Source organism: Zeus faber (assembly GCF_960531495.2).
Source record: "Zeus faber genome assembly, chromosome: 6".
In the NCBI taxonomy this organism is placed as follows: domain Eukaryota; kingdom Metazoa; phylum Chordata; class Actinopteri; order Zeiformes; family Zeidae; genus Zeus; species Zeus faber.
Window position 1 is genome coordinate 30805825 of NC_137201.1, and position 27537 is coordinate 30833361.

Sequence of the window (27537 nt, forward strand, 5' to 3'; positions counted from 1 at the left end):
GAGAGGAGAAAAAAAAAACAGGCAGAATTATACTTCAACTCCTCCAAAGCACCGAACCTCTCGGGAGGGGGGCGAATAATGATCCATCCCCGGCGCTTGACCTCGGGGGTGGTGGTGGTGGTGGGGGTTCTGCGTTTAGACGCGTCTTTTTATTTTGCTCCAAAAACCTTTTAAATTTGAAACAAACTGGAAACGGGGAGGGACTTGCACATCACCTGAGTGCGTGGGTAAATGGAAATCACGTCAATCAAAGGCGCTGCTCTCAGAGCCGGGAAGGAGCTCTAGATGGCGGAGCAGCCCAGGGAAGGCTGCCGTGGGCTTTCCCTCTCGCGTCCGGCTTCCGATTCGCGATCGCTCCAAAGCTGAACGATAGTTTTTTTTTTTGGGGGGGGGGGTTTTGTTTTGGGTTTTTTTTTTCCTCTTTTCCGCGGCGGTGGTCGCTTTTGGTGCCTAATCCCGACGCTTATTTTCGGATTTCCCCTTCCGCGCATTTTGTCCGCCGGAGCGTCCGCCTCGTCTCCGTCGTTGTTTTCCGTGGCGGCCATGACGAGCCTCCATGTTTGGTGCGCCCGAGCTGCTCGTCTGTCTGAGGCTCTGAATGGAGACTGACCGGGCCCGCCAGCCCGCTTGAACACAATCTGTTTTTCTTTTTTCTTTTGCGATTACTCCAATTTGGGATTATTAGTATTTTATTTTTTACTACCGTCGCGTTTTTTTTTTTTTTTTTAATTCTAATCGTTGAACTATTCACGACTGAATACCCCGTCATACGCGTCCTGTCAGAGGAGTCGCTATGTTTACGTTGAGCGGTTCGTAGGTTTGTTTATTTTTTTTTTCCCCACCTCGATTTAATTTTCTTTTTTTTTTAAATCATCTTGGGTCCGGTGACGCAGTTGGAATTAATGCATGCGGCTTGATCCGAGGGAAGTGCAGGGACACGCTGTCCAAGCGACAGTCATTCTCATCCGCTTTAACTTCCGTTCGACCTTTTTTTAAAAAAAAAAAAACAAAATTAAAAAACAAAACAAACCAAAACAGCGGTTAAACGACGCGTTTTAACGTTTCGTCCTGGCCCTGGATGTCGCGTCGCACCGCGGCGGACCGCCACCCGAGCGCCGGCCACCTCGACGGGACCTTTTATGGTGCTTCCCCCGCGGTTCCTCCTAACTTTTTTTGACAGTTTATTCACCGGGACGACTGTCAGCGCCGCGTCGTAATATCGACAACGGGAGCCGAACGAGGATGATGGAGAATAAAAACAAGAAGCACGAGGACGAAGGCTCGACACAAAGCAACGCGTCAAGGTACGACGACCCCCCCCCCCCCCCCCCCCCCCCATCCCCCCCCCCCCCATCCCCGTCTCTCACTTCTTTCCCCTTTAACACCATTTTGACATGTCGCCTCGACGTGTTTACCTCGTCCGGCGTGGCGGCTCCACCTGCCCGCACACGCCCTGGCGAGACGCGCTTCTTCACCATGTGCACGAATGTCACGTCGATGACCTTGCTATTGTTTAATAGCCACACCCTGGGCTTTTTATTTGTTTGTTTTGGGGTTTTGTTTCTGCCGTTTGTTTTATCCACTCCGTAGCGGGCCTTGCTGTTGTGTTTTTTTTTTAAATTTGTTTTGTTTTGGGTTTTTTTTTTTTTGTTGTTTTTCTGGCATATGCGGAGAGCTCTGCCGCACGTAAAAGGAGCCGTGCAACGCAGAGAAAGACGTTGTCCTGTTCCTATAATGTCTTGTGACCTTGTCTTAGCATTTTGTTGCTGCATTGCACCATTCTGGTTGTGTTTATTATCAACGTTGGTTCCTTTTCGGGAACACTACGTCAGTTTGAGACCTGTTTTTACCACGGGGGGTGTTATATGCTCATGTTGTTTTGTTGGCACATTAAGCAATTTTGGCCGTGGTCAAAACAACAAATACGTGTCATAGGGTTTTCTCTTCCGGCTAAAAGTTTTGAGAGGTGTTTCATTTATGGGTTTATGTAATTGCACTTATATGACACACACACACACTCTGCTTTAAAAGTCTTAATGCCTCTGAGAATATACATTTGTACAGGAATGGTACATTTCAGTAGTTTGTAAAGGGAAGCTTGTTTTCAGGGAATCAGGAAACCTTAACCCCAATAGCCAATTTGATTGATATAAATAATATATATCTCCTTTTCAGAAACAATACTGAAGTTGAGACCTGCTTTAGCTCACACCCAGCTGACCCTATGGGCTGTGTTACACTCATGTTTCTTTGCTGTACTTGCCCATTGCGATATTTTGCCTGGGGTCTTAAACTGGGAAAAAATGTGTTTTTGCAATCTGCTTCAAAAGTAAATATTAAATTATTTGGGTTTAGAGGATCAGAAAACCTTAACCTATTCGACCTTAACATATTGTGTAGTGTATTTGTCAATGTATAAAGATTAACATGCATGTTATCATATCCTAGACATCTTATTAAACTTCTTTATGGGATAATGCATGTTGCAGCATTTTGTGGACGTGTGTGTGTTAAATAATAGGCACATGTGCATTTCTTTAGAACTAATCCATTTAGGTGTTCTTAAGAATTCTTTATTCTCTCCAGAGTGACTGGAAGGCCTCACAGTGAACTCCATTAAGAACATGAAGCTCCCTTCTCTTTTAACAGGACAGTTATTTACTTTATGGTGTACGTTGAGACAGGTAATTACACCTAGTCTTGTGTTCATTAGCTCATAATTTTAAGGAAATAAAATGTCATTTCATCTTCACCAATAAAGAGATTAAAAAAAAAAAAAAAAAAAAGTATCATTTGTATGGTATATAATTGCTGTGGCCTGCTGTATTAATCGAAATGCATATCAGTTAGAATGATGGAAATGTGGTGTTTGCGACACAATTGTGCTACCTAACGTCAATAAATAATTGCTGTTTTGTTCCACTGAACACAGAAGCAGTGTGATAGAGGCTCACCACAGCGGATGCTTTGCAATACACAGTAAAAAGTCACATTATGTGGTTGATATTGAGTGCGTTTCTCCTATGGCAGCCATTTTAGTTTGGAGTAAAACGATCACTTTCTCCCCCACATGATGATAAACCCCTGTTAAGTGTCCCTGTGGTGTCACACAACTTCAGCACCTCTGAAAATCGGCCCAGTATAATGTTATGTTTGCTTGTTTCCTTTTATTTTTCTCAACAACTTTACAATTTGTAATGCTGGACACTTGCTCTCCTAAGTCCCAAAATGGCCCTTGCGTTCTGTGCACTTTTCTGTTTCCAAAGTGGAGCGTGGAACTACAGCGAGGTGGACCCGGAAGTGTTTGGTAGCAGGCAGCCTGCACACCCAGCGGTGATAGGCTCGCCCTCTACGTAGCAACACGTCGGCCAATAGGAATTTGAGTTGAAGGAGAGGCCCCGCCTCCCGGACGAGGGGACGCGAAACGGAAACACTAATGAACTTCCGGGTTTAGTCAGTGACGTAGAGTCTTTTCCCCCCTCAATCATCCATGTTATTATAAAAGGCTTCACAAACATTACTACGTACAAATAAACATTTGGTTGTTCATGTAAAAAATAAAATAAACCGGTTCACAAAGTAAGTATTTTTGTTCGTCCTGGATACTCATTAGGTATTAAGTTGTTATCAAGATGTTATTTTTAATGTAGAAATATGAAATGTCAGGATACTTTGAAGTCATATTTCATATGTTATCCCAAACAAACCAGTTTTCCAAGGCATTTATTTGTCAACGGTACTTTTGTAGAATAATTTAAACGTATATAGTGACACTGTCTGTCCACTCTTGGTATTACATTTCCATATGAAGAAGGAGATAGAGATATAGATAGATATAGATATAGATAGATATATATTTATAAATTTTTTAAATGGTAAATAATAAGTGATTCATTTCTTTGGCGCCTTAAATACCAGGAATGCAGTTCAAGTTATTCAAAAGAAGCGATACAAGGAAAACAAATCAAAAATGCATGCAAAGAACAACATAACCCTTTGTCTTCTTAATAAGCTACATTGGCGACATGTCAAGAAAGATGAAATATTACACATTCTATAAATATCCACGGCCTTTTCTGCAGTCGTTAAGATTAATGAGGTAGATGACCACTTAATGACCCTATTCATTCCCTCACTCATTTAATGGTGTAAGGAATATGAGACACATTGTGATTAGAAAAGAAGTGAAGGGCGTGTGAACTGATAACAGATGATTTGACCTGAGCACAGGAGGGTTGGTTTGCCATAGAGATTAAGAGCTTATGAGAACGTTGAGGACAGCATGGATCTTATCTGGCTATGTTCTCAAGTATATAGTAATGTACATACATGGTACAGATTCTGTGATACCATAGAATTTATACAATGAATTAGCATCATGTCACCTTTTTAGTTTTCATGGAGTTGTGAGAAATGCTTCACTCCGTGTTGGATCTGTCTTATTCTGATGTACTGTGTATATAGCCTGTGTTTTTCTAATAAAGCAACTCCGCCCAAGGGGACTAATGAAGTGCAGCGTCTGTTTTTCTTCAGTACTTCGGCCGAACTGACAGAATTTACACCTTTCCATTCCTTCAGCAACTCGGCTTCAGAGGAATCCAACCATTCTGGGTCAGAATCTGCAAGTCAGTCGGAAAGCGAGCGTGGCAGCGAGAGGCGGGGATCCCGCAACTCCGAGTCCAATTCCTCATCTGAGTCAGAGAGTCGGTCCGGGTCAGAGAGCGAATCAGAGTCCAAATCGCAACAAGCCTCTGCAGAAGTGAAAGACAAGCCAGTTAGAAAGAAGGAGAGTCTGGCAGAAGTGAAAAAGGTAAAATATGCCCACTGGTAAAATATCTTGTGTCCTCGATGGCTTTATCAGATCGTCAAATTTAGTATGTGTCTTGGTAGTTGCCGTTGTGTGTTGTGACTCATTTTTCCACTCTGCCAAACTGTGCTCTACTATTATTCTGGAAGGAATGGACACTTTCTGGTGTGAGAACGCTAATTGGTGTGAGAGTTTAGACAAAATGTCAAATAACTGCATTGTGGTTACAGATGTGGGAGGAACATCCAGATGTGTACGGGGTCAGGAGGTCAAATCGTAGCCGACAGGAGCCTGCTCGACTAAACATTGGAGCTGGGGTGAGGATATATTTTGAGTGGTGCTGCTAGATGACTTCATATGCCCGTCCACATGGCCGCTGTTGCATGGCCTTGTATCGCATCTCAGGGTTTTATTCTGTTTTCATTTTGGGCTATTTGAGTGTTTCCATGCACACCTCAAATTAATTTTAAGGGCGTCAAACTTTCCCCAGGATTATGAGCGTTTAAAGGTCTTAAAAGTCTAATTGGGGTATGAGACATGCAGGCAAATATGACTTAATTGCATTACACAGCATTACAATTCCCTTCTGATTTCCTATCAAATGCACACCTCTTTACTTTAATGTCTTGTTATGCTCTCTAGTGGATGTGATGTGGAAGTGCAGTCATCCATTCAGCTGCATATCGTTGTTAATGGTTTTTTATATTGTATTTGTGATTCCTGATTTTAGGGCAGCAGTGATTCTGAGAGCGAAAGTCCCAAGAGGAAAGGAAAGCGGGCAAAGAAAAAAGAGTAAGTATAGACATTATTACCTTGATGGAGCTGTTTATTTTTATACTGCATAATTTTCCTATTATTCCTTTTCGTTATGATTAGAAGTTTGTTGGCAGAAAAACATTATTTTTATAGTACTTTTTGTTTGTTTTATTCCCTCTTTTTTTTTTTTTTTTTTTTTTTTTTTTTTTGCACCATTCATCCATATGTATGTTGTTCTGCTGTGTGCGTTGTTTCCTGCAAAGCATTCTGCTCCCCATCATTTGTAAATGGGTAACTGTTTGCTCAAAGGGTCGAAATTTGGCTTGGCTTTTCAGCCTTAACTCAACACTCAGCACAAACTTATGGCTCTGGGAAATGATCAAATTGGGTTGACATTGAATACTCTGTGGCCTTTTTCCGAAGAATTTGAAATGGCAAAAACCCATCATTGGCGTTGGCCCAGCGGGTGAACTTGTGGTATTTCTTTTTGTAAGAAATACCTGGAAAGATGATGACTCAAATGAGGAGGATGATGATGATGATGAGGAGGAGGAAGAGGAGGATTCCAGCAGTGCAGAGAGTGAGCAGGAAGAGAAAAAAGTTAGATCCAGACGACTTCCTGCCAGAAGGTAAGGGTGCAGCGCCGCCTGGCCACCAAACAGCTACCCACTGGTCAACCCACTCTCACTCCATTGTTGTTGTTTTTTAATTTCTGCTCCCTTGCAGATTCACATTGACATCTTTTTACGTGAATACACTGTTTCATTTACTGTTAAATGCTGGACAAACTGTTTGACATCTTCCTTCCAGAGTCTCAAGGTCCTTCACCTGCGATAATTAAGGTTTCTGGGTCTTATCTTTCCAGACCTCAGACTAAATCGACGGCCAAAAAGCAGCAGCAGCAGCAGAAAGGAAGGAAAACCAGGAAACAGGAGTCGTCTGGTGAAGACGATGATGACGACGATGACGATGACGATGATGACGACGATGAGGAAGAAGACACTCCAAAGAGACAAACTCGGCGTCGGGGCGCCACCAAAGTCAAAAGGTGTGTTTTCTTATTTTTTATTTATTTTGATCATAAAGGTGTTTTCCACACTTTCCACTTTAGCTTGTACTATATGAAACACATCAATCCTGCTCATAAGATTAACCTTTCTTTACAAATGTGATGAAACCGGCATTGCAGTTGAGGGCTTGTTGTAACTATCCCTTACAATAATCAGCACTCCCTTGATTTCTTGAGTGGCAGAAATCTGGCGACCCAGATGCTCCCCCCTCCACTTCTCAACCTATGGGTTGATGGTCACCTTGCAGCTCAGATCGGGTCCTTTCTCTTCAGCCAAAGCCAGTTGCTGCTACACTCTGCAGCCTCTGACAATGAACTTGTGGCTTGCCGTAGGTCCCGCCCTGGAATTCCCATCTGTTTCAGGAGCCCGGTGGTTGATTTGGCTACAAAACCTCTGCAACCCACCTCCGCTGGGAGCACACATGCTCGCCAGTCCTGCTGCAATGCTTCAGTGGTTATGTGTGCGTATTCTAACTTTATCTGTACATACGCTTCATCCACTGCAGCCTCCCAAGACATATTGAGCCCCACAATGCATAGGGATCTCTGTGAGGTAGACCACAAGACCAGGTCCGGCCTGAGATCTGTTGTCATGATCTCTGGCGGGAAGATGAGCTTCTGGTCTAGATCCACCTGCATCTTCCGGTCACAGACTGTGTTCAGCAGGCTTGATTCCCTCCTTGTGGTTGGAAGCTTTGGGAGTTGTCCTGCTGGTACGAAGGCGGTGGTGTTCGAGAAGCCAGTTGTTTGGAGAGAGAGGGCGTTGGCAACAGTTGTGCTTTGCTCCAGCTGCTGTCCTTTTACTTGTCAGTTGCTGGAGAACCTGATTGCGTTTCCAGGTATAGCAGCCTTGAGAGAGACTGGTTTTGAAGCAGATGAAGGGAGTGGGAAGCACATCGTAGGTGGCTCTGGTGATGAAGCTAATGTTTCCTTCTTCCATCTCCCACAGATCCTTTCAGGTGAGTTTGAGGTGCTCCAGGTTTTCCCATGTTGTCCATTGGCCCTGTTTGGCCTGTGAGACTGCTCTTGCACCTCAGATAATAAGTGTGGCTCAGCATCCATCTAGTGGTTGAAAGCTGCATCAAGGATACTGATGCAGAGCAATACTTTCATTTATATGGAAGTATTGATATATAAATATAAAATTTCCCGGGTTGGCCATGAAGGAACTGCAGGTGGGCCGCGAGAGGTAATTTACAGTACAATATATAAATATAGAGTTTGTAATTTTCAATTTTAGAATAAAGTTTGGAATTGCCATAAAATATTTATGATTAAAAATGTATATTTAAAAAGTAAGCCAAACTAATAAAACAAAGCCATGGGATTTAAATGACGTGTTATCGGGGCTTCATTTGTGCTGGATCCTGCCGGAACATGATCTGGGACCTCCCTGATTGAAACCAGCACCTCCTTTGAGACGTCAATCACAATCCTGTCAACCCTCCTGTTTTTCCCGTGATTATTCCGTATTTTACCCTTCTCTCCCGCTGTCCTCCTGTTAAAATATTTTCCCGTAAATTTCCTGAATTCTCAACCTTTCTTAAAAAAGTGCTGTAGTGGTGGTAAAGTGGCATGTAAATAAAGTGATAGAGTGATGTGTTTAGATATACAGTACAGTATACAACAGTATGGCGCAGCAATACAGTAACACCAAACAGAACTGCAATATGGGCGATGGTGGCAGGAGGTAGAGCGGGTCGTGCAGTAATCAGAGGGTTCCTGGTTCGATCCCCTGTTCCTCCTGGCAGCACGTCGAAGTGTCCTTGAGCAAGACGCTGAACCCTAAAGTGCTCTCGATAAGCTGGTGTGCACCTTGCATGGTTGTCGCTGCCATCGACGTATGAATGGGTGAATGTGAGGCGTGTATTGTAAAGCGCTTTGAGTGGTCGCAAGACTGGAAAAGCGCTATATAAGATGCAGTCCGTTTACCATTTACAGTACAGTATGCAGTAACCCAGTACAGTATGCAGTACATTATGCTACATACAGTACAGTAAGGCAGTGGGGCCTATGTGTGTGTCTCAGTCTTTAGTGAAAAAGAGAGAGTCATTTGTCAAAAATCAGTCTTCCATTTTGAAGAAGAATGAAATTAAGCTCTCTTGACACCCGCAGACAACAGACACCAGGTGGATTCCGAGTGGGGTACAAGTGGTGTTACAGTTTGCACTAAAACACTTTCCTTCCTCTTCATGGCGTGCAGCTATAAGGAGGACCAGCACGACTTTGAGACGGACTCGGACGACCTGATAGAAATGGTGGGAGATGTGGCGGAGGAGCAGCAGGACGACGACAGTGAGACGATAGAGAAGGTCATGGACATGCGGCTCTGCAAAAAAGGAGGTGACTCATCGCTCTGCTGCTTTACAACCAGTTCCTCCCAAATGCTGAGTTGTCTTTTCTCAAAACCTGTGAAGTTTTTCTTTTTGGTTTTCTTTTATCTATTTTAAATGAAATTTAGTTTTTGTAAAATTGTGGGAAATGGCAGAATGTCAAAGGGATTTTTTTTATTTATTTTCTTTGTTTATTAGGGGTCCAGCCCTCCGTGCCGGAGCTCTGTTATTGTTCGGCAGCTCTAATGTTATTGTTCGAGCTAAAATTCTCGTAATTTTGAAGCCCGAAACCATCTGGAACACCAACTTCGGCATAACACAAGAACACGGTACACGTCTTGTTTGAACCACGCTGTCACAAACATCTTGTGGTTAAAGTTTGATGTATGTGACAAATAACCTCTTGAATCCAAATCGATCCACATACCAAGCAGATGTCAAACGATAAACCAGCCAAATGTAGATCGATATTTCAGAGACAAGCCAATGCATTTGATGCGAAAATATGTACAACCCAGCTAAAACTATCTAGAAGACATACTTCGGCATAACCTACGGACATAGTTGAGGTGTTGTTTAAATGGCTATGTCACAAGGATCTTGTGGTTTATTCATCCAAATCAATCCACATACAGAGCAAATATTATTGAAAAACCGGACAACTTTGACCCAAAATATTCAGTTGGACTTGGTTAACTGACACGTCACGTTTGGTCCTAAAATGGAGATGGGATTTACAGTAAGATGCTTTATGACATCGTCATATTATTTACTATAAATGTACAGATTCCAATTGAGAATCTCCAGTTGGACCGTGTCCAGTGTGCGGCATGGACTCTCACTCTGTAGTGTTTCGACATCACCCAACTTTCGATTTACTTGTGTATTTATCTCGTGTCTTACCGGGTAGATGTCAGTAGATCTGTTTGATTGATATTTTAAATCCATGGTCCACATTACTTTGCCGGATTAATGGAAAATACAATAAAAAGTAACCCTTAAAATGTTTTCAGCTGGTCCACTCAAACACTGAAATGTGCGACTGAGTGATGCGTTCAAGATCCAGAGAGGTCTCGGAAAAATAATAGCCATGCAATGGTAATTACCCACAGAAATGCCACGTTTTACATATTTCATGGAAATGTTACTGACTAAAAATGTAATCAAAGTAAAAATCTCAACTCAACTTTACAAAAAAAACCCGTAAAACTCAACAAATAAATTACGTACATGGCACCAAATGGCCACCAGTCACGGACAGTGCAACTCTATTTCCACAGACAACATGGTGAGTTATAACAATGCAAATTCTGGATTCAGGCCAACATGGACGGTTGTTTTATAGACAGGAGGGTTGCGCTATGTACACAGCATAGTGGTTGCTCCGCAAGATGAGCTACCAGGAGACAACAGACCGGGGGGAGCCCATGTGGCGTTCAATGTAAACTCGGAAAATGGTGCTCGATTTCAGACAACCCGGGAAAAACTGTAAAACGCACCCAACACGATTAAATTGGACCCAATGTACTGCCGCCTGCAGTTATATTCATTATTATTCCGTTCTTAAACCCGCTTCCAGTGAAAAAAGATGTAATTGTTTCCAATGATAACACGCGTTCTGCATATAACAGAAACGGCAAATATTTTAGTGCTTTTAGTAATCATAAAGAACCCTGGGCTCAAAGTGAAAAAATAAAATAGTCTGCATTTGCCTGGATTTTAGTGAGTCTATAACAGTTTATGAAATAAACTTAAAATTCATCATGAAGGAAGCACAAAACAAAGTCAGTGCTGTAAGCTGGAGGGGAAAAAAAACCACTCATTGGTTCAACTTAAAACGATTGCTTTTAATGACAAGTGATATATGTTTTTGGTTTTCTAAACTTAAATTTGAGAGATTCAAGTATACAGTATATTGTTCACAAGACCTAAATATATATGGGTCTAACAATTCAAAGCAATGTTTTTAAGTGCGAGTGTTTTAAGTGTAAGATGCTGACGCTGCCGGTGAAGGCGACCCGTTTAAGTGGTCTGTTGATTTTGCAATTAAGGGCAGAAAACTCGATGCAATTTTGAAAAATTGCAAGCTCTCGCAACTATTGCAGAGAATTGTATGGTTCAGTTTGCATTAATTATTGTAATTGCAGATTTCCTGGAGGGACTATTTAATATGCAACAGTCTTTTGCGGGCTAATTTAGCCCACATTAACGTTCCGTCTCGTAGCCACCGGAGCCCCCACCACCCTGTACGCCGTGGAGGAAAACGGAGACCCGGGCGAGGGCTTCGACCCGGAGAAGGACGAGGGCGAGACGCACTACCTGATCAAGTGGAAGGGCTGGTCCTACATCCACAACACGTGGGAGAGCATGGACTCCCTGACGCAGCAGAAGGTCAAGGGGCTCAAGAAGCTGGACAACTTCATCAAGAAGAACGACGAGCTCAACACTTGGTGAGAGAGAGAGAGAGAAAAGTATTCTCATCAACTTTTTCCACCACGTCTCCCTAAAAGGTGTACGCTATAAATAATCTGGTCTCGTTAATCATGTTGAAGGTTGAACAAGGCATCTCCTGAGGACGTGGAGTATCATAACTGTCAACTGGAGCTGACTTCTGACCTGAATAAGCAGTTTCAAATCATCGAGAGAATCATTGGTGAGAAGTTTCGTCCGTCTGTCTTTATTTTTCTTTCACTAACTTGTGACTGACTGGTCATTGTCGAGTTATTAAAAAAATAAAAATAAAATGTTGTCATTAACAGCCACACGGACTGGGAAGACACAAGGAGCGTCAGACTTTCCCTGTAAGTTGTGTTGATTGTAGTTGTCCTGTATGATGTGCTGTTCTGTTTGGGCTCCTTCTGTTTCAAAGCTGCTTCACTTTACATAATTGCTATTGTGTTTTTAAGATTTTCTTGTTCTTTTCTGAATGAATTAACAGCTCATATTCAGAAAACAGGGTCATCCAATGAACCAGAGTACCTGTGCAAGTGGATGGGCCTGCCCTACTTTGAGTGCAGCTGGGAAGATGGAGCCCTGGTCCAGAAGAAGTTCCAGTCCTGTATCGACAGTTTCAACAGCAGAAACACCAGCAAATCCGTCCCTTCCAAAGAATGCAAGGTTGGTTTTTACACATTTAATATTGCTACCCCTCTTTATTTTTATTTATTTATGTATTTATTGATAAAGCATGGGTTTGTAATTGTGATCACACACAGGTGTTAAAACAAAGGCCAAGATTCGTGGCTCTAAAGAATCAGCCGTCGTATATCGGAGATGAGAACCTGCAGCTCAGAGATTACCAGCTGGCCGGACTCAACTGGCTGGCACACTCCTGGTGCAGGTACCGAGATGAGGGTTGGAGTTATCACTTACTGTTTCCCGTTCAAACGGTTTGATCTAGCCTCTGAAATGTTTCTTTTATATAGTAGAGAGAAATATAATTGGCAATCCATAAGATTGTCTGTTGGGTAGATTACACTCCAAGTCGCAGAATTCCTTTTGAAATTGCAACTTTATTATTATTATTTTTTTTTGTAAATCTTGATTTGTAAATGGTTATCCATATCGACGGGTTACTGGTCACAACTATACGTTTTTGTGCCTTATGCGTACCTTGCATTGTGGGCCGGGAAAGGTGGACCCCGTCACCAACAGTGGAAACATCAATAGTGGACCACATGCAGAACGCAGATACATTGAATTTTTTAAAAATTTTCTTTAAGAAAGTCGTCCTTTGGATTACCACTTTAACTTTCCTCTCGTGTTTAAAAACAAACTGTATATCATTATTTCGGATGGCAGTTTCAAGTGACCTATAATGGTATGATAAGAAAAGTCAAAAGATGCCTGTGTGTTTAAATGTTTGCTCCTCAGATGCAACAGTGTTATCCTGGCTGATGAGATGGGTTTGGGGAAGACCATCCAGACCATCTCCTTCCTGTCCTACCTGTTCCAACAGCACCAGCTGTACGGGCCCTTCCTGGTGGTCGTCCCCCTGTCCACACTCACCTCCTGGCAGCGTGAGTTCGACACCTGGGCTCCCAACATGAACGTGGTCGTCTACATCGGGGACGTCATGAGCAGGAAATCGGTAGAGTGAAATTTGGCATTCTTTTCGTTATTATTTTTTTTATTATTATTATTTTTTTTTCTTGAATATGCTTTTCCTGATCACTATCATCTTGCTTAGTTCTGCCTTGTCTAAGATGCTATGTGCCCTTTTGTTTTCTGTTTTCTATATACGACTAATTGTTACTTTTGTGTCAGCTTTTGAGTTACATAACAAAAAGAAAACTCTCAAAGTATTTATAGTTTTATGGGGCATGGAGGCTGTTTATATTGCATGGTAACAAACAATGTAACTGTAATTGAAATAAGACACAAAGTATAAATAATAAATACATTTGTTACTCAAGTCTTCGTGGATCTTAAGAAATGTATATATTTTATATTAATGCTCTGTTGATTTTTGTTTTAATAGATCAGGGACTATGAGTGGGTGAACCATCAAACGAAAAGGATTCGTTTTAACGCACTTTTAACCACGTATGAAATTCTCCTGAAAGACAAGGTATGTGAGATGAATGACCAAATGGAGTTTTGGAGTTTCTGTATCTTGCCTGTGTTGTCTTTTTTCTTTTCGTATAATGTATATAATGACACGTATCTTCAGGGCGTACTGGGGAACATCAACTGGGCCTTTTTGGGGGTGGATGAGGCCCACAGGCTGAAGAACGACGACTCACTGCTCTACAAAACCTTGATGGACTTCCGGTCCAACCACAGGCTCCTGATCACCGGCACGCCGCTGCAGAACTCCCTCAAGGAGCTTTGGTCGCTGCTGCACTTCCTAATGCCCGACAAGTACGTGACAAGTTGTTTATCTAATAAAACCAACAAGGAATATGATGCTGCACTGTATAGGGTAGGTAGATAGACAGACAGACAGACAGACAGACAGACAGACTGATAGATATATCGATAGACAGACAGACAGCTAGATCGATAGATATTTTATATTCATCCCTGGAGGAAAATTGTCACAGCAGCTGATATCAAATCAATAGACAATAATAATGAGAAAAAATGGCAATAAAAAAAATAAATATCTATCTATCTATCTATCTATCTATCTATCTATCTATCTATCTATCTATCTATCTATCTATCTATCTATCTATCTATCTATCTATCTATCTATCTATCTATCTATCTATCTATCTCTATCTATCTATCTATCTATCTATCTGTGTTTCTGAAATATTTATTGTGTGCAAAGCTTTGTAAAAGCACCAATTGTCATCCCCAGAATATTAGGTATTTTTCCAAAAATATTGTGATATTAGATTTTTATTTTAAAGTGCCACCCAGCCCTGTATAGACAGAACTTACAGATGTGCAACAAATAATGGAAATGATCATGTGTTCAAATATCATTGCACAAACTGATGTCATTGCCATTTTCATTTCCTTTGAATCAGGTTCCACTCGTGGGAGGACTTTGAGGACGACCACGGGAAAGGCAGAGAAAATGGCTACCAGAGTCTCCACAAAGTCCTGGAGCCCTTCCTGCTTCGACGCGTCAAGAAAGACGTGGAGAAATCTCTTCCCGCCAAGGTGGAGCAGATCCTCCGCGTGGACATGTCTGCTCAGCAGAAACAGTTCTACAAGTAACGCTCTCTCCAAAACGCCTCAAGTCTTTCAAATGAACACGTGTCTTCTCGAGCACTTCTTGACTAATTCATTGCGGGTTGTGCATATTTCAGGTGGATTTTAACCAGGAACTACAAAGCCCTCTCCAAAGGGACCCGAGGCAGCTCCTCGGGCTTCCTCAACATCGTGATGGAGCTGAAAAAGTGCTGCAACCACGGCTTCCTTATCAAACAGCCCGAGGAGGGAGAAAACGAAACGCAGCAGGAGCACCTGCAGGTAGACTTCTGCTGCCCATCCCATAATATACCTCCATACGATGGGTCAAAGATGGACCTGGATGATTTGTTTTCTTGCTTTATTATAAGAACAACAATACTGAAATCATCTAAAATTCTTTAATTAAGTTTAAGGTTTTTTTTTAATAATGTTAACTCATTGTGTCTCAGTTGGGTTAATTAAATATTAATTAATAAACACAATTAATAAAATAAATATAAACATTTTTTTATTGTTAATCATAAGGTTTTTTTGTATATTGCCATATTAAGTCAATTCTTGTTTATTGTTTATTTTTGGATAATTTTTATTTTTATTGTTTATTTTTAGGTTCATTCTATATTGCTCTGTCTATCAAACTACCTAATATGTACATACTTTTAAATCAGAAAAAAAACACATTTTATGCGGGGGCATTTTTGACCTGACATGCAGTCTTTAGGGGGTCAAGTTGCCTGTGCATTCTAGGGTTAAACCAGAAAAACGGTAAAAAAAAAAAAATAGATTCAACAACATCGACGTCTCAATGCAGAGGGAAGTGATTGGTGTTTAATTGGGCTCCTGTCCTGCCTTTTCCCTGCAGGGCCTGGTGCGGGGCAGTGGGAAGTTGGTGCTGCTGGACAAGCTGCTGACCAGGCTCAAGGAGAGGGGCAACAGAGTCCTCATCTTCTCCCAGATGGTCCGCATGTTGGACATTCTGGCCGAATACCTCGCCATGAAACGCTACACCTTCCAGGTAACATCCGCTCATCCTGTGGCTCTCCAGGTGTATCTGCCGTGTCCTCCTCAGCGTGTGATTAAAAAAACAAACAAACAAAAAAAAAAAACGAAGCGTTAAAGGACAAGTTTGCTGTTATTAAAATGTAATTTCCCCTCATTTACAACAACCTGGCTGATTGATTTACTCGTGAGAAACTTACCACTCTGCTGCAGCTTCTCAGTGTCATTAAATGTGGAATGAAAAACAGTGAGTCTATTCTCTGACATTTTTAACGTGTTTTGGTATTGCTAGCACTGGAAAAAAAGGGGGGGGGGGGAGTTGCTGTGTTGGAGAGAAGGTTGTTGTGGCAGGGCAGAGACTCTGCAGCGGTATCAGCTGTCAGCGTTGCACGACACACATTCTCTGGCGGACTGATGTGGTTATTTATATCCACAAGTTATTTTTTAATGCACACGCAATCTTGTAATGGTGACTTTGACGTGGACTGTAGTGGCACTGTCGCTCTGGCTTTATGGCATGAAGGGCAGGGAAAGCAGAGTGATGCCAAAGTTAAATATGAAGTGTTCAAATCTCTGATTTGTTTTGTTCTTCCTCTTCAGCGGTTGGACGGTTCTATAAAAGGAGAAATTCGGAAACAAGCACTGGATCACTTTAACGCAGAGGGCTCAGAGGTATGTAGAACTACCCGATAAAAGGGGCAATAATGCCGAGGAGAATATAACATTTCGTCTTTTTCATTTAAATGATTTTATTTTCAGTTGTACAGGTTTTTGTAATTGGGTTATTTTCATGCCAGAAGCTACGAGATAACGTCACTCCTCGCAGACATGTGATGGTAGAACGGACACAAAAATAGACAAAACCTCCAAAGTACATCATGTCGTGGGGGAAATAGATTCAAGCATTCATTTTTATATTTTGGATTTGTTATTGTCTTTTTTGATACAGCGAGGTCTAACATTCTCCTGCTTTCAGGACTTCTGCTTCCTCCTCTCCACCCGAGCCGGAGGTCTGGGCATCAACCTGGCCTCGGCCGACACCGTGGTCATCTTCGACTCGGACTGGAACCCTCAGAATGACCTGCAGGCTCAGGCCAGGGCCCACAGGATCGGCCAGAAGAAGCAGGTGAACACGTGAATCCAGATCGACAGTCTGTTAACTAAATGGAGGAGGAGGAGGAGGACGTGTTCTAAACTCATCCCCACACACTCCACTCCGCAGGTGAACATCTACCGTCTGGTCACCAAGGGAACGGTGGAGGAGGACATCATCGAAAGGGCAAAGAAGAAGATGGTTCTGGACCATCTGGTCATCCAGAGGATGGACACCACCGGTCGAACCGTGCTGGACAGCAACGCTGGCAACTCAAAGTGAGGACTCCGTAATGAATTTCTTTGTTTCGTTTTTTTTGGGCTGTGAACAGTTTTAAGCAGGACTAACATCCGCTGCGTCTTGTGTCCAGCTCCAATCCCTTTAACAAAGAAGAACTCACGGCCATCCTCAAGTTTGGAGCAGAAGATCTTTTCAAGGAGGCAGAGGGAGAGGAATCTGAACCGCAGGTACAACGGTCGTCATGGAAACGCATGTAAAAAATAATAGGGGGATTCCTCACACAGCCTCGCTTCCGCCCCGGTTGCCGTAGCTACCGCGGGGGCGTCGTCATGTGAGGTCTTTCTGACGTCACAACCGTTTCCTGATAAAGCAGAGTGTGTGGGGCAGTGTGGCACGCACGCACGCGCGATGGTATGCAGCATTAGAATTAGATGACAAGAAGAAGCTTGGGTGCAGGCTGCCATTAAAACTAGACTAGGAGGTAATAAAAAGGGTGTGTGTGAAATTTTGTCAAATTCCGGTTAAAAAATAAGTAAACAATGGAAATAAGCCTTTGTGTTGCAAGATCAAAATAGCAAGGCTGCACTAATTGATCAGCTCTGTGTTCATCACTCAGAAACTGAGGACTACTCGGGAGTGATGAAGGGTTTGATTCTTTTTTGAGGTGGGTTCTTGGCAAGTCATTCAGTCGTTGGATTCTTGGTTTGTTTGGTTCAGTTGCCTCAAAGAAAACACATCCACACACACACACATTGTGATAAAGAAGGAATCCTCCTTCAGCCTTTGTTTTAATGGCCCAACCAGACCCTTGCTCTGTCATTAGACTATTGTACAGATTAGGTTAGAGATGGTTGCGGTGTAGGGGCGCAGGTGTTTCACTTGACATATCAGGTTAGAGATGAAATTGAGGTTCAAGGTATTACCAAAGCAAAATGTGTCCATACGCCAAAACTTCCCAGAAGTCCCCAGAAGACTCAGTTGTTACAAAGACTCGACTGGTAGTCAACCAATACCTTTTTAAAAGAAAAAAACAAAAACAAAAAAAAAGTGTTAAATTATTTAATATAATAAATATAATTATATTCAATAAAATTGTATATGTATTTTTATATAAATATAAAAGTATGAACTATCGGAGGTTGTATACTATATGGCAGCCTTAACCTTGGACGCTAACAACACAACAACGTAACCTATTTAAAAATTTGATGTCTGGCCATATATTATGTTCATATGTTTGTCTGGTATCTGGAGGGTACGGGATTTGTTGAAGTTAATTTTTCTGTTCACGTTTGGACCTGTTATATAATGTGAAAAACAAAATAAAAAGACCTTTTGAACAAAAAAAAAAAGTTCTTTACTTGCAACGCCTTGAGTAACTCCGATGTGCCTGCTCTTGCAGGAGATGGATATCGAGGAGATCCTGAGGTTAGCTGAAACCAGGGAAAGCGACCAGGGCTCCAGCGCCACTGATGAGCTGCTATCCCAGTTTAAGGTGTGTGTTGCTGCCTTCGACGCCAGGTTTCACAACCCCTTCATTCCACTATTTAAAATGTCTGACCGTCCTGGTAATCCGTACGGGGTGTCCTGCAGGTGGCCAACTTCTCCAGCATGGAGGAGAGCGCGCCAGAGCTGGAGGAGAAGATGGTTCGGGACTGGGACAACATCATCCCTGAGGACCAGCGGCGCAAGCTGGAGGAGGAGGAGAAGCAGAGGGAGATGGAGGACATCTTTATGCTTCCCAGGAGCAGGAGCTCCAACAAGAGGGTAAGGGGTGTGTGTGTGTGTGTGTGTGTGTGTGTGTGTGTGTGTGTGTGTGTGTGTGTGTGTGTGTGTGTGTGTGTGTGTGTGTGTGTGTGTGTGTGTGTGTGTGTGTGTGTGTGTGTGTGTGACTGCAACATACAGACATTTTTCCGTTTTTGAGGTTCTTTCTACTTATGTCTTTTTAACAGCAATGTTTAACATTTTCTGTTTATTTTAGGTTATCTTCACTCATTTGTTTATGTTTTCATTTCACTGTTTTGTTTGGCCAATGTAAACATGTTTCCAATGCCAGTTGAATTGACACTGAGGGAGATCGTGGGAGAGACTGTTGTTAAAGTAAAGATGGCCTCCTGTCCTCCAGGCCCAGGCCAACGACAGCGACAGCGACGTGGGCTCCAAGCTGAAGCACCGCTCCTCCGGCTCCGACAGCGAGACCGACGACAGCGACGACGACAAAAGGCCAAAGAGGCGCGGTCGCCCCAGAGCCCGAAAAAACAACGTGGAAGGCTTCACAGACGCTGAGATCCGCCGGTAAATCCACTCGTTCTTTGTTGTCGTCATTCTCTTTTTGACGATATACATGTTTTCATTACGTTAATATTTAAGGGTGGGACACAAAAATCTATGCGGAAATATATCTCGTTATTTCCTCCAGCGATGCATCAATCGATACACAGGCAACATATATTGATTATTAATGACATTTTTAATTGTAGCCACTTTAACAAATTGACATTCAGACAGTCTGAAATCAGCTCCACCTTCCTGCTTTAAATCTGAAGTTTGGGAGAATATGGATTCCTCGTGTTCCTGAAAATCTATTCAGCCTATTTTCCTATCGTACAAAATGGGATGTATTGCGATTCTGTAGCTACCTGTGATGGTATCGTATGGTGAGTCACCTTGTGATTCCCACCCAAATCCATACAATAACTTGTTTTGTGTGTTTATAGATTTATCAAGGCCTATAAGAAATTTGGATCGCCGCTCGACAGGTATTTATCTGAAACGTTGACAAATCATTTCACTCAACCACTTTGTACAAACCGGGCTTTTTATTCATAACTTTGTGTTATTCCTGATGTTCCCGTCGTCAGGCTGGAGGGTATCGCCAGAGACTCTGAGCTCGTGGACAAATCCATCGCAGACCTCAAGAGGCTCGGCGAGCTGATCCACACCAGCTGTGTGTCGGCGGTGCAGGAGCACGAGGAGCACCTCAAGGAGAACCCCGCCGAAGGTGTGTGTGTGTGTGTGTGTGTGTGTGTGTGTGTGTGTGTGTGTGTGTGTGTGTGTGTGTGTGTGTGTGTGTGTGTGTGTGTGTGTGTGTGTGTGTGTGTGTGTGTGTGTGTGTGTGTGTGTGTGTGTGTATTTATAGGCCAGTCTACTGTTTGTGATGCACCCCTGGCTCATGTTTCCACTTCCATGCTTCTTTTAGCCAAAGGTCCTGGGAAGCGCAGGGGCATCAACATCAAGATCTCAGGAGTTCAGGTCAACGCCAAGTCCATCATCCAGCACGAGGAGGAGTTTGAGCCTCTGCACAAAGCCGTGCCCGCCAACCCCGCTGAGAGAAACAAGTAAGCTGCGCCCTGGTGTGAGGTTAACTGGTTCAGGAAGTTAAATGTCCACCCGGCGTGTTTTGTGTCAACCATCTGGACTTTGCTAATTGGCACCACCCGGACGTACGGCTAATGAGGGGTCTGCCGGCTCAGCGCATGGCTGGAGCTCCAACATGGCAGCTGTTCACGATCATCTGGATTATACAAATGTTCAACCATGTGTTTGGATTTGGACGGTTGGACATTAAAATTTGGGTAGACAGTTTGCGTCAACCCGACTGACTGCACCAGATTCCCATTCTATTCACGATGACTTTTCTAACATTAGTTTGAAGTTTAGATGGAAACATGATTGTGGAATCCAACGATTCTCCAGAATGGAAGCGATTCCGATCAGATTTGTGATAGTTGCTGCAGCTCTACTTGGCAGGATGTTTGCTTCCTGAACTCTGGCATCGTTCATCTCTGCACAGCGGCGTGGCGCTGGAGAGATGAATATGGTAGGAACGGCTCATCTGACCGCACCTCCTTCTCTCCAGGTTCCAGCTGACGTGCAGGGTGAAGATCGCCCACTTCGACGTGGACTGGGACCTCCAGGACGACGTGCAGCTCCTGCTCGGCATCTACGAGCACGGCTTTGGGAACTGGGATCTGATCAAGACCGATCCCGAGCTCAAACTGGCTGAAAAGGCAAATACCAGACTCCTCTTGGAAGCGGCGTTGGAAGGTGTGCGCCGACGGACCGGATCTAACTTGCATCCGTCTCCTCTCTGCAGATCCTACCTGGCGACCCGGGGAAGAAGCCTCAGGCCAAGCAGCTGCAGACGCGGGCGGACTACCTCCTGAAGCTGCTGAAGAAGGAGCAGGACAGCAAGGACCTTTCCAAAGCAGGGGACGAGGTATGCACATCTGTTTTTTGTTTTTTTTGTATTTTGGTTGATTCTGTTATCACAGAAACTTCAAGGGATACTTCAAGTATTCTGATGTTTTTCCTACTTTTTTGGGGGGGGAAATTCCCTTTTTTGTATATCTTACCCAGATTAGATGAGGTCAATACCGATTTCATCCCTGTGTGAGATGGAGACAGGCAGCATGCTAACTGTGTTAGCTCAATCCATGAGTGCAAAGGGGTTCAACTAGCTTAGCACCTGTAAAATTTGAGAAATACACCTTCCAGAGTTATTCAAGCAACACATCTCACATCTTTATGATGAGTAAATATAAAAAGAAAAATCTGCCATCCGTATTGACCTTCTCATCTGAATCTGGGCAAGAGGGATAAAGAGGGAACTTCCCCCCAAAATGACGACATAATCCCTTTCAAGCTGCATTACGTGAAGTCTCTGCTTATGAAATAGAATCATGAAGCCATCGCTGAACGTGATGCTCCCTCTGCATAGGTCAAAGTCAAGAAGAGGAAACCTCGTGTTAAAAAGGAGAAGGCCATGAAGGATGAGAAGGCCGTGGACGGCTCGTCGCCCCGCCCCTCGGACAACCCCTCGGAAGAGGGCGAGGTCAAGGTCAGTGACAAGGTCGAGGGCATTAGCCCCCACAGTCGTTGGTGTCGACCGAGTGGCCAAACGATGTGACGATGTGTCTGAATTTTCATGTTTTTCTCAGGACGAGGGAACGGAAAAGTCCCCCGCCAAGAAGAGGCAAAAGAAGAAGGACAACAAAGAGAACAAAGAAAAACAGGGAACCCCGAAAAAGGAGAAGGAAGGCGATAAGGACAAGAAGGGTCCCAAGTCCAAAAAGGAAAAGGTATTTCAGCGTGGCTTTTTTCCTTTTCTAATTGTTTTAAAACAAATAAGGAAAACACTCATGTCAGGTTTATTTAAGTTCCAGCCGCAGCATCTGTTGCAGCTCAGTCCTGTTCAGGTGTCAACTTTAACAAAAACACATCTTACCGTTGTTTCTCATTTGACTTTTAGGCGAAAGGAGCCAAAGGGAAGAAAACTCAAGGCCCGGTCCACATCACTGCTGGTTCTGATCCCGTTCCCATCGGAGAGGAGGACGATGAACTGGACCAGGAGACCTTCAGCATCGTGAGTCTCTCATCTCTGTTTATATTTTTCCTCCAGTTATAATTATATATTATTATTATTGGTATTAGTAGTATTATCAGAATCAGCTGTATTTTCCAGGTACATTTACATATAAAAGGAATTTATATACACTATACCCACTATAAAGTATATACTTTATACACTATATCCACTATATATACTATATACAATATATACACTATATCCACTATATATACTGTATATACTATATATACCAGCAACGCCCCCTTACCATGAAATAACGGGTCCTCATTTATCGACCTGGTCCTAGAAACAGAACTCAGTCATTAAGTGAGGACTACCTGTATATACAAATAGCCAAAAAGTTGTCAGATACAGACCTGACAACCTACATGAATTTTGTGTACCAACCACGCAGTTCTTGGTCAAATACGCAGGCACGAAAAGCCAGCTGAAGCTAAACAAAAAAAGAAAACATTTAACGTGAGGTGCATCGGTCGGTTTTCATCTTAATCGGCCATGACCGGTGATCGGATGATCAGCGTCAGATATATTTTCAGATTCTGTGCCAGTCAAATGTACACGCCCTATACTGTGCTTATGTACTGTACTCCTAAAAACGCTCCAATACTCAAACCCGATACAACGTAATGTAACCCAGTTGCGTAGTTGACATTCAAAAAAGAGCAAAAGAGAGAAAATGTCAGCTGTTTGAAGGTTCTTCAAGGTAAACAGAAGATTATTATAAATTATTTATCTGCTGACAATATTCTAACACTGTGCAGACTGCGTTTCTATCGCTGTCACAGTGGAGCTCCACTCGTGATGAAAAGTTTGACTCTTTTTTTTTTTTTTTTTTTTTTTTTAACTCGGTTCTTGACAAGTCACTCAGTAAAACGTGTCGTTCCATTTGATTCAAACGGTTTAATGCACTCAACTCAGTGAGAGTTGCAGGTTGAATTCTACTGAAACTTGGTCTCTTAGTCCCGTATTCTATTTTACTAGAACTCAGGGACAGTTTCATGTTCTGTTATTGTTCCATAGTGAATAATGAACAATAATAAACACAGGGTCAAAATCAGAAATCTCACTGTTGTGGTAACTGACATTTGCAGTGGAAGTCAGTATGTGCAGCTGTCCTGTCACGTGAGCGTGATCAGATCATGGGATGTATTTGTTATGACGTACAGCAGATGGGAAATCATAATCTGCAGGTCAGACTTTTTAAAGAATCAGGAATCTAAATAGACCAAGAAAATTGCAGTCGGTGCATCTCTAGCTGATTATTGTGTTTGGTAACTTTAGGAGATGATGCATTTCATGGCTATATCCTAACAAGATTAATTTGCATATATATTTAGCTGTAGTATCTACATACATACGATGTGAGGAGCCTCGTTATGAGGAGGCTACGGTGTGAATAACTGATGGAGTCATTGAGCTGCAGTAACTCAAACACCAGAGAGACTCCCTGCTACACTGTCATGGTACTCTAAATGTTTACCCCAGGTTGACAGATCTGCAAATATATATTAAGATATGCAAAGAAAATAAAAATGCGATACAATGCACAGGATGAATTATTATGGGGTCAAAGATTACATTAGATATAGGATATAGATGTGAGTTATTACTGTGCTAACTAGCTTGTTTCTACTACAGTATCTTACTGAAGTATAGACAGATAGATTGGCTGTATACTATGTCATATTTCATATTACTATAGCATATTTCAACAAACTACGAACAAAGTACTACTAGCATCATCATATATTGTTACTATGCACTATTAACTACATAGTATATGACATACGTGTACTAGGCTGTTCGTTTCTGTTGATACACCGTGTATACCATTAAATATTTTTTCGATCTCCCTCCACGCCCGCCGCCGTCTCGCCGACCCACCCGAAAACCCTCCCGCCGCAGTGCAAGGAGCGCATGCGGCCGGTGAAGAAGGCCCTGAAGCAGCTGGACAAACCGGACGAGGGCCTGACGGTGCAGGAGCAGCTGCAGCACACGCGCACCTGCCTGCTCAAGATCGGCGACCGCATCTCCGAGTGCCTGAAGGCCTACAACGACCCCGAGCACGTCGTCGCCTGGCGGAGGTACCCGGCCCGCGCCGTCACCGCAGAATGGGATACGAAAAAGAAAAGGGTTTAATAAGTCAGTGTATTATAGTTGTGGCGCCCCCTTTGCGCGCCACAATAGTAGCGTCTGGTCCAAGCAGATGATGTCACGAGACGTTTTAGGAACCTCAGCCGTCGGATTGCCCCTGTTTTGTTTTTTGGTTTTTTTAACACCGTCCGTTCCTCCCGTTGTTGCCCAGGAACCTCTGGATCTTTGTGTCCAAGTTCACGGAGTTTGGGGCCAAGAAGCTCCACAAGCTCTACAAGATGGCGCAGAAGAAGCGCTCGCACGAGGAAGAGGTGGGTCCTGCCCCGTGAGGGAGGGAGGGAGAGACTCTGGCGCTTGTGGTCGCGTCGCGTCTAACCTGTGTGTGTGTGTGTGTGTGTGTGTGTGTGTGTGTGTGTGTGTGCGTTGTGTGTTCCCAGAAGGAGCAGAAGAAGAAGGACGCCTCCGGGCGGGGGAAGCCCTTCAGGTCGGAGGCCTCGGGCTCCAACCGGGACTCGGGCGGGTCGCAGTCGTCCTCCAAGTCGCAGCTCTCCCAGCAGGGGCCCCACGCCCACCACAGGGACCCGTACGGCCAGGGCGCCAAGAGGCACTTTGGAAACGACGGTACGGCGCCCGGAGCACAAGCTGGGGGCCCCCAGGCCAGGCTGTCTGCTATTTTATATTCTGAAAACATGGCGTAGAATTGTCTGGCTTAGTTAAGCCTCGTTATTTATCTGTATATTGTAAACGTGCAGCGGGGCCGCGTTAGAGGATCTCCAAGGCCCGATGTGGTCCCTGAGCCTGGGGTTTGAGACCCCTGCTGTAGATAGGAAGTTTATTAATCCCTGGGTTGGTCAAGATGTTTGACAAAATACATAATAATAATAATAATGAAGATGAAATATTGAACATTTTGGCAGCCTATTAGAAAATATGTTCACATAAGGAACACAGACTTTAGTTTTGGAGATCTGTCCTGGAATGTCCTGGAAAAGGGTTTAATGACTAGACAGAACCCTGAATACGGCACAAACACCGCCCAGCCAATAGAACAACATTAAACATAACATTAAATATCCAAAACATTTTTCGTCATTTCCACGCGTTTGATTCCATTACATGGAACTCCACGGATCCCCCTCAACGTCGGCAACAACAAACAAAATTATGAAGTTTAGATGTAAAAAAAATATATAAAAAGGAAAACTCATTATCAGCATTATAAACATAATGCAACACAAATACAGTTCTGTTATTATCCAAAAGTACGTAGTGGTGCAAATAACCGTGACCATCACATTATATTATATGGTATTATATTAAATAAAATATTATTTTATATATTATATATTGTATTATATGGTATTATATATTTATATTATTTTATACATGATATTATATATTGTATTATATTGAGTAATGTGAAATATAGAGTAGGTCCAGGTTTTTTTAACTGTAATTTACAAAAACACTCCTCTCATAGAGTTGCTTTGGTTGGTTGGCCCCTCAGATCGCGGCGAGTGGCAGCGGGAGCGTAAGTACAACTACCCAGGGAACAGCAACCAGGCGTGGCAGGGCGAGCGCCACCACCCGTACGACTCCCACCGCTACAAGGATCACTACGGCGACCGCCGCCCGCACGGGGACTCGTACCGCAGCTCGGGCGGTTACCGCAACAACAGCTCCCCCCGGAAGCGGCCGTACGAGCAGTACGGCAACGACTGGGACCACCGGGGCCACAGGCCCTACTACGACAGGTCAGATTCAGACGCGGCGGCGGTTTAACATGTGGCAACCGTTCAGTCGGTGGGATGGGAGTCGTTCTTTATCCAGTTGTTGAACGTTGTTTGTCCCCGTGTGCTGCGCTGCTACGTTCCAGGCACCCGGACGGCAAGCGGAGACGTTCGGACGAGTTCCGGGGCCCTCACCAGGGTTACCACCAGGGCCGGGACGGGCCCCTGCAGGACTTCAGGAGGATGCCGGAGCACCGCTCGTCGCCGGGCCCGGGGGGCTCGGACCACTACCGGCCCTCCTTCCACGCCGACAAGCCCCCCGGGGCCCCGCCCTCCTCCTCCTCCTCCATGCCGGACCCCCGCTCCCCTCCGGCGGCTCACAAGTCCCCCCAGGACTCGCGCTCCCCCCCGGAGCAGAAGGGCGGGGCCGAGTCGTCCTGGAACAACAGGAAGACGTGAAGCTCCCGCTGCAGCGGCAGAACGGAAGCAGCCGCCGCGGCGGGTCGGGAAGGTGCGCTCCAGAAAAACAAAAACAACAACGAAAAATGCTTCCTCATCATCTTCACGGTGATGAAGAACCAGAACCATCTTGAATCAAAGACTTGATCAGTCCCTGTTCAGACTGTGAGAGACGCCTGAGGAAGCTTAGTCCCGTGGACTATTCTCTAATCCAAGGAAAATGTAGGAAGAAAAAAAACAAAAAAAAACTTAACAAAAAAAAAAAGCGTGATTCTCAAAGTGCCTGGAGGGTTTGGCCTTTTCGAATAGTGAACGTATGAAGTGAATCCTAAAGGATCCGAGACGGGACGCTCGTCTTCACGTCTCGAAAAAATCGTTGTCATTGGAAAATATTTTGGACTTTTTTTTTTTTTTTTTTTTTTCCCTGTGCGAATAATGTTTTTTCATCCGCTCGTTGGAAACGTTGCATCACGGAGCCAAATCGTCTGGTGGTGGTGGTGGTGGGGGGGGGGGGGTGCATTTGTTCCACCACATTGGGCTGGTGTTACGTTGTTGTTGTTGTTGTTGTTATTATAATTATTATAATTATAATTTTTTTATTATTATTATTAACTTTTGATTTGAGATGTTATTTCATATTTCAACCACACCAGTAGATTTATCCAAATGGTTTTTCAACAGGAAGTTGGAGGTTTTTAGCAAATTAATGTTTGTCACCAGTTTGTGTAATGGTGTTAGTTCCACAAATCATCACAAATCATCACAAACCTCTTTTCCCATCATGACCACTTTGGAAGCTTTCTGATCAGTATTTATCACGAATAGTGCAAATGCCGAAAAACACTAAGAAACAAAACCTTTCTGCCCTCTAAGAAATGGTACATGCTCTATTTAAATGACTTTAATCTCGCCATATGTGTCCCATCTGTGTAGGAAA

At 43.5% G+C, this 27537-nt stretch overlaps 1 protein-coding gene across 1 annotated transcript; it reads left to right on the forward strand.

Annotated features, from left to right (window-relative positions):
• Positions 1-925: 925 nt before the first annotated feature.
• On the forward strand, positions 926-27068 carry chd2 (chromodomain helicase DNA binding protein 2). Its single transcript, XM_080002279.1, has 38 exons — positions 926-1304; positions 4579-4810; positions 5038-5124; positions 5538-5599; positions 6058-6192; positions 6429-6611; positions 8836-8975; positions 11190-11415; positions 11518-11618; positions 11725-11766; positions 11904-12082; positions 12181-12305; positions 12839-13055; positions 13446-13535; positions 13638-13828; positions 14446-14634; positions 14731-14893; positions 15477-15629; positions 16214-16285; positions 16590-16739; positions 16836-16984; positions 17077-17173; positions 18349-18441; positions 18540-18713; positions 19072-19241; positions 19664-19705; positions 19808-19947; positions 20146-20284; positions 20806-20956; positions 21043-21165; positions 21667-21786; positions 21887-22027; positions 22198-22311; positions 24223-24401; positions 24623-24722; positions 24849-25032; positions 25919-26165; positions 26288-27068. Exons 1-38 carry the CDS (start codon positions 1243-1245, stop codon positions 26598-26600), a joined length of 5475 nt encoding a protein of 1824 aa, XP_079858405.1. The 5' UTR covers positions 926-1242; the 3' UTR covers positions 26601-27068.
• Positions 27069-27537: the final 469 nt, after the last annotated feature.

Excerpts from the sequence above, each read along its gene's own strand:
- chd2 (XM_080002279.1), top strand. The coding sequence starts at position 1,243 with ATGATGGAGAATAAAAACAAGAAGCACGAGGACGAAGGCTCGACACAA. Across the intron at positions 20,285-20,805 it reads AACCCCGCTGAGAGAAACAA|GTTCCAGCTGACGTGCAGGG; the intron begins GTAAGCTGCGCC and ends CCTTCTCTCCAG. Across the intron at positions 25,033-25,918 it reads GAGGCACTTTGGAAACGACG|ATCGCGGCGAGTGGCAGCGG; the intron begins GTACGGCGCCCG and ends TTGGCCCCTCAG.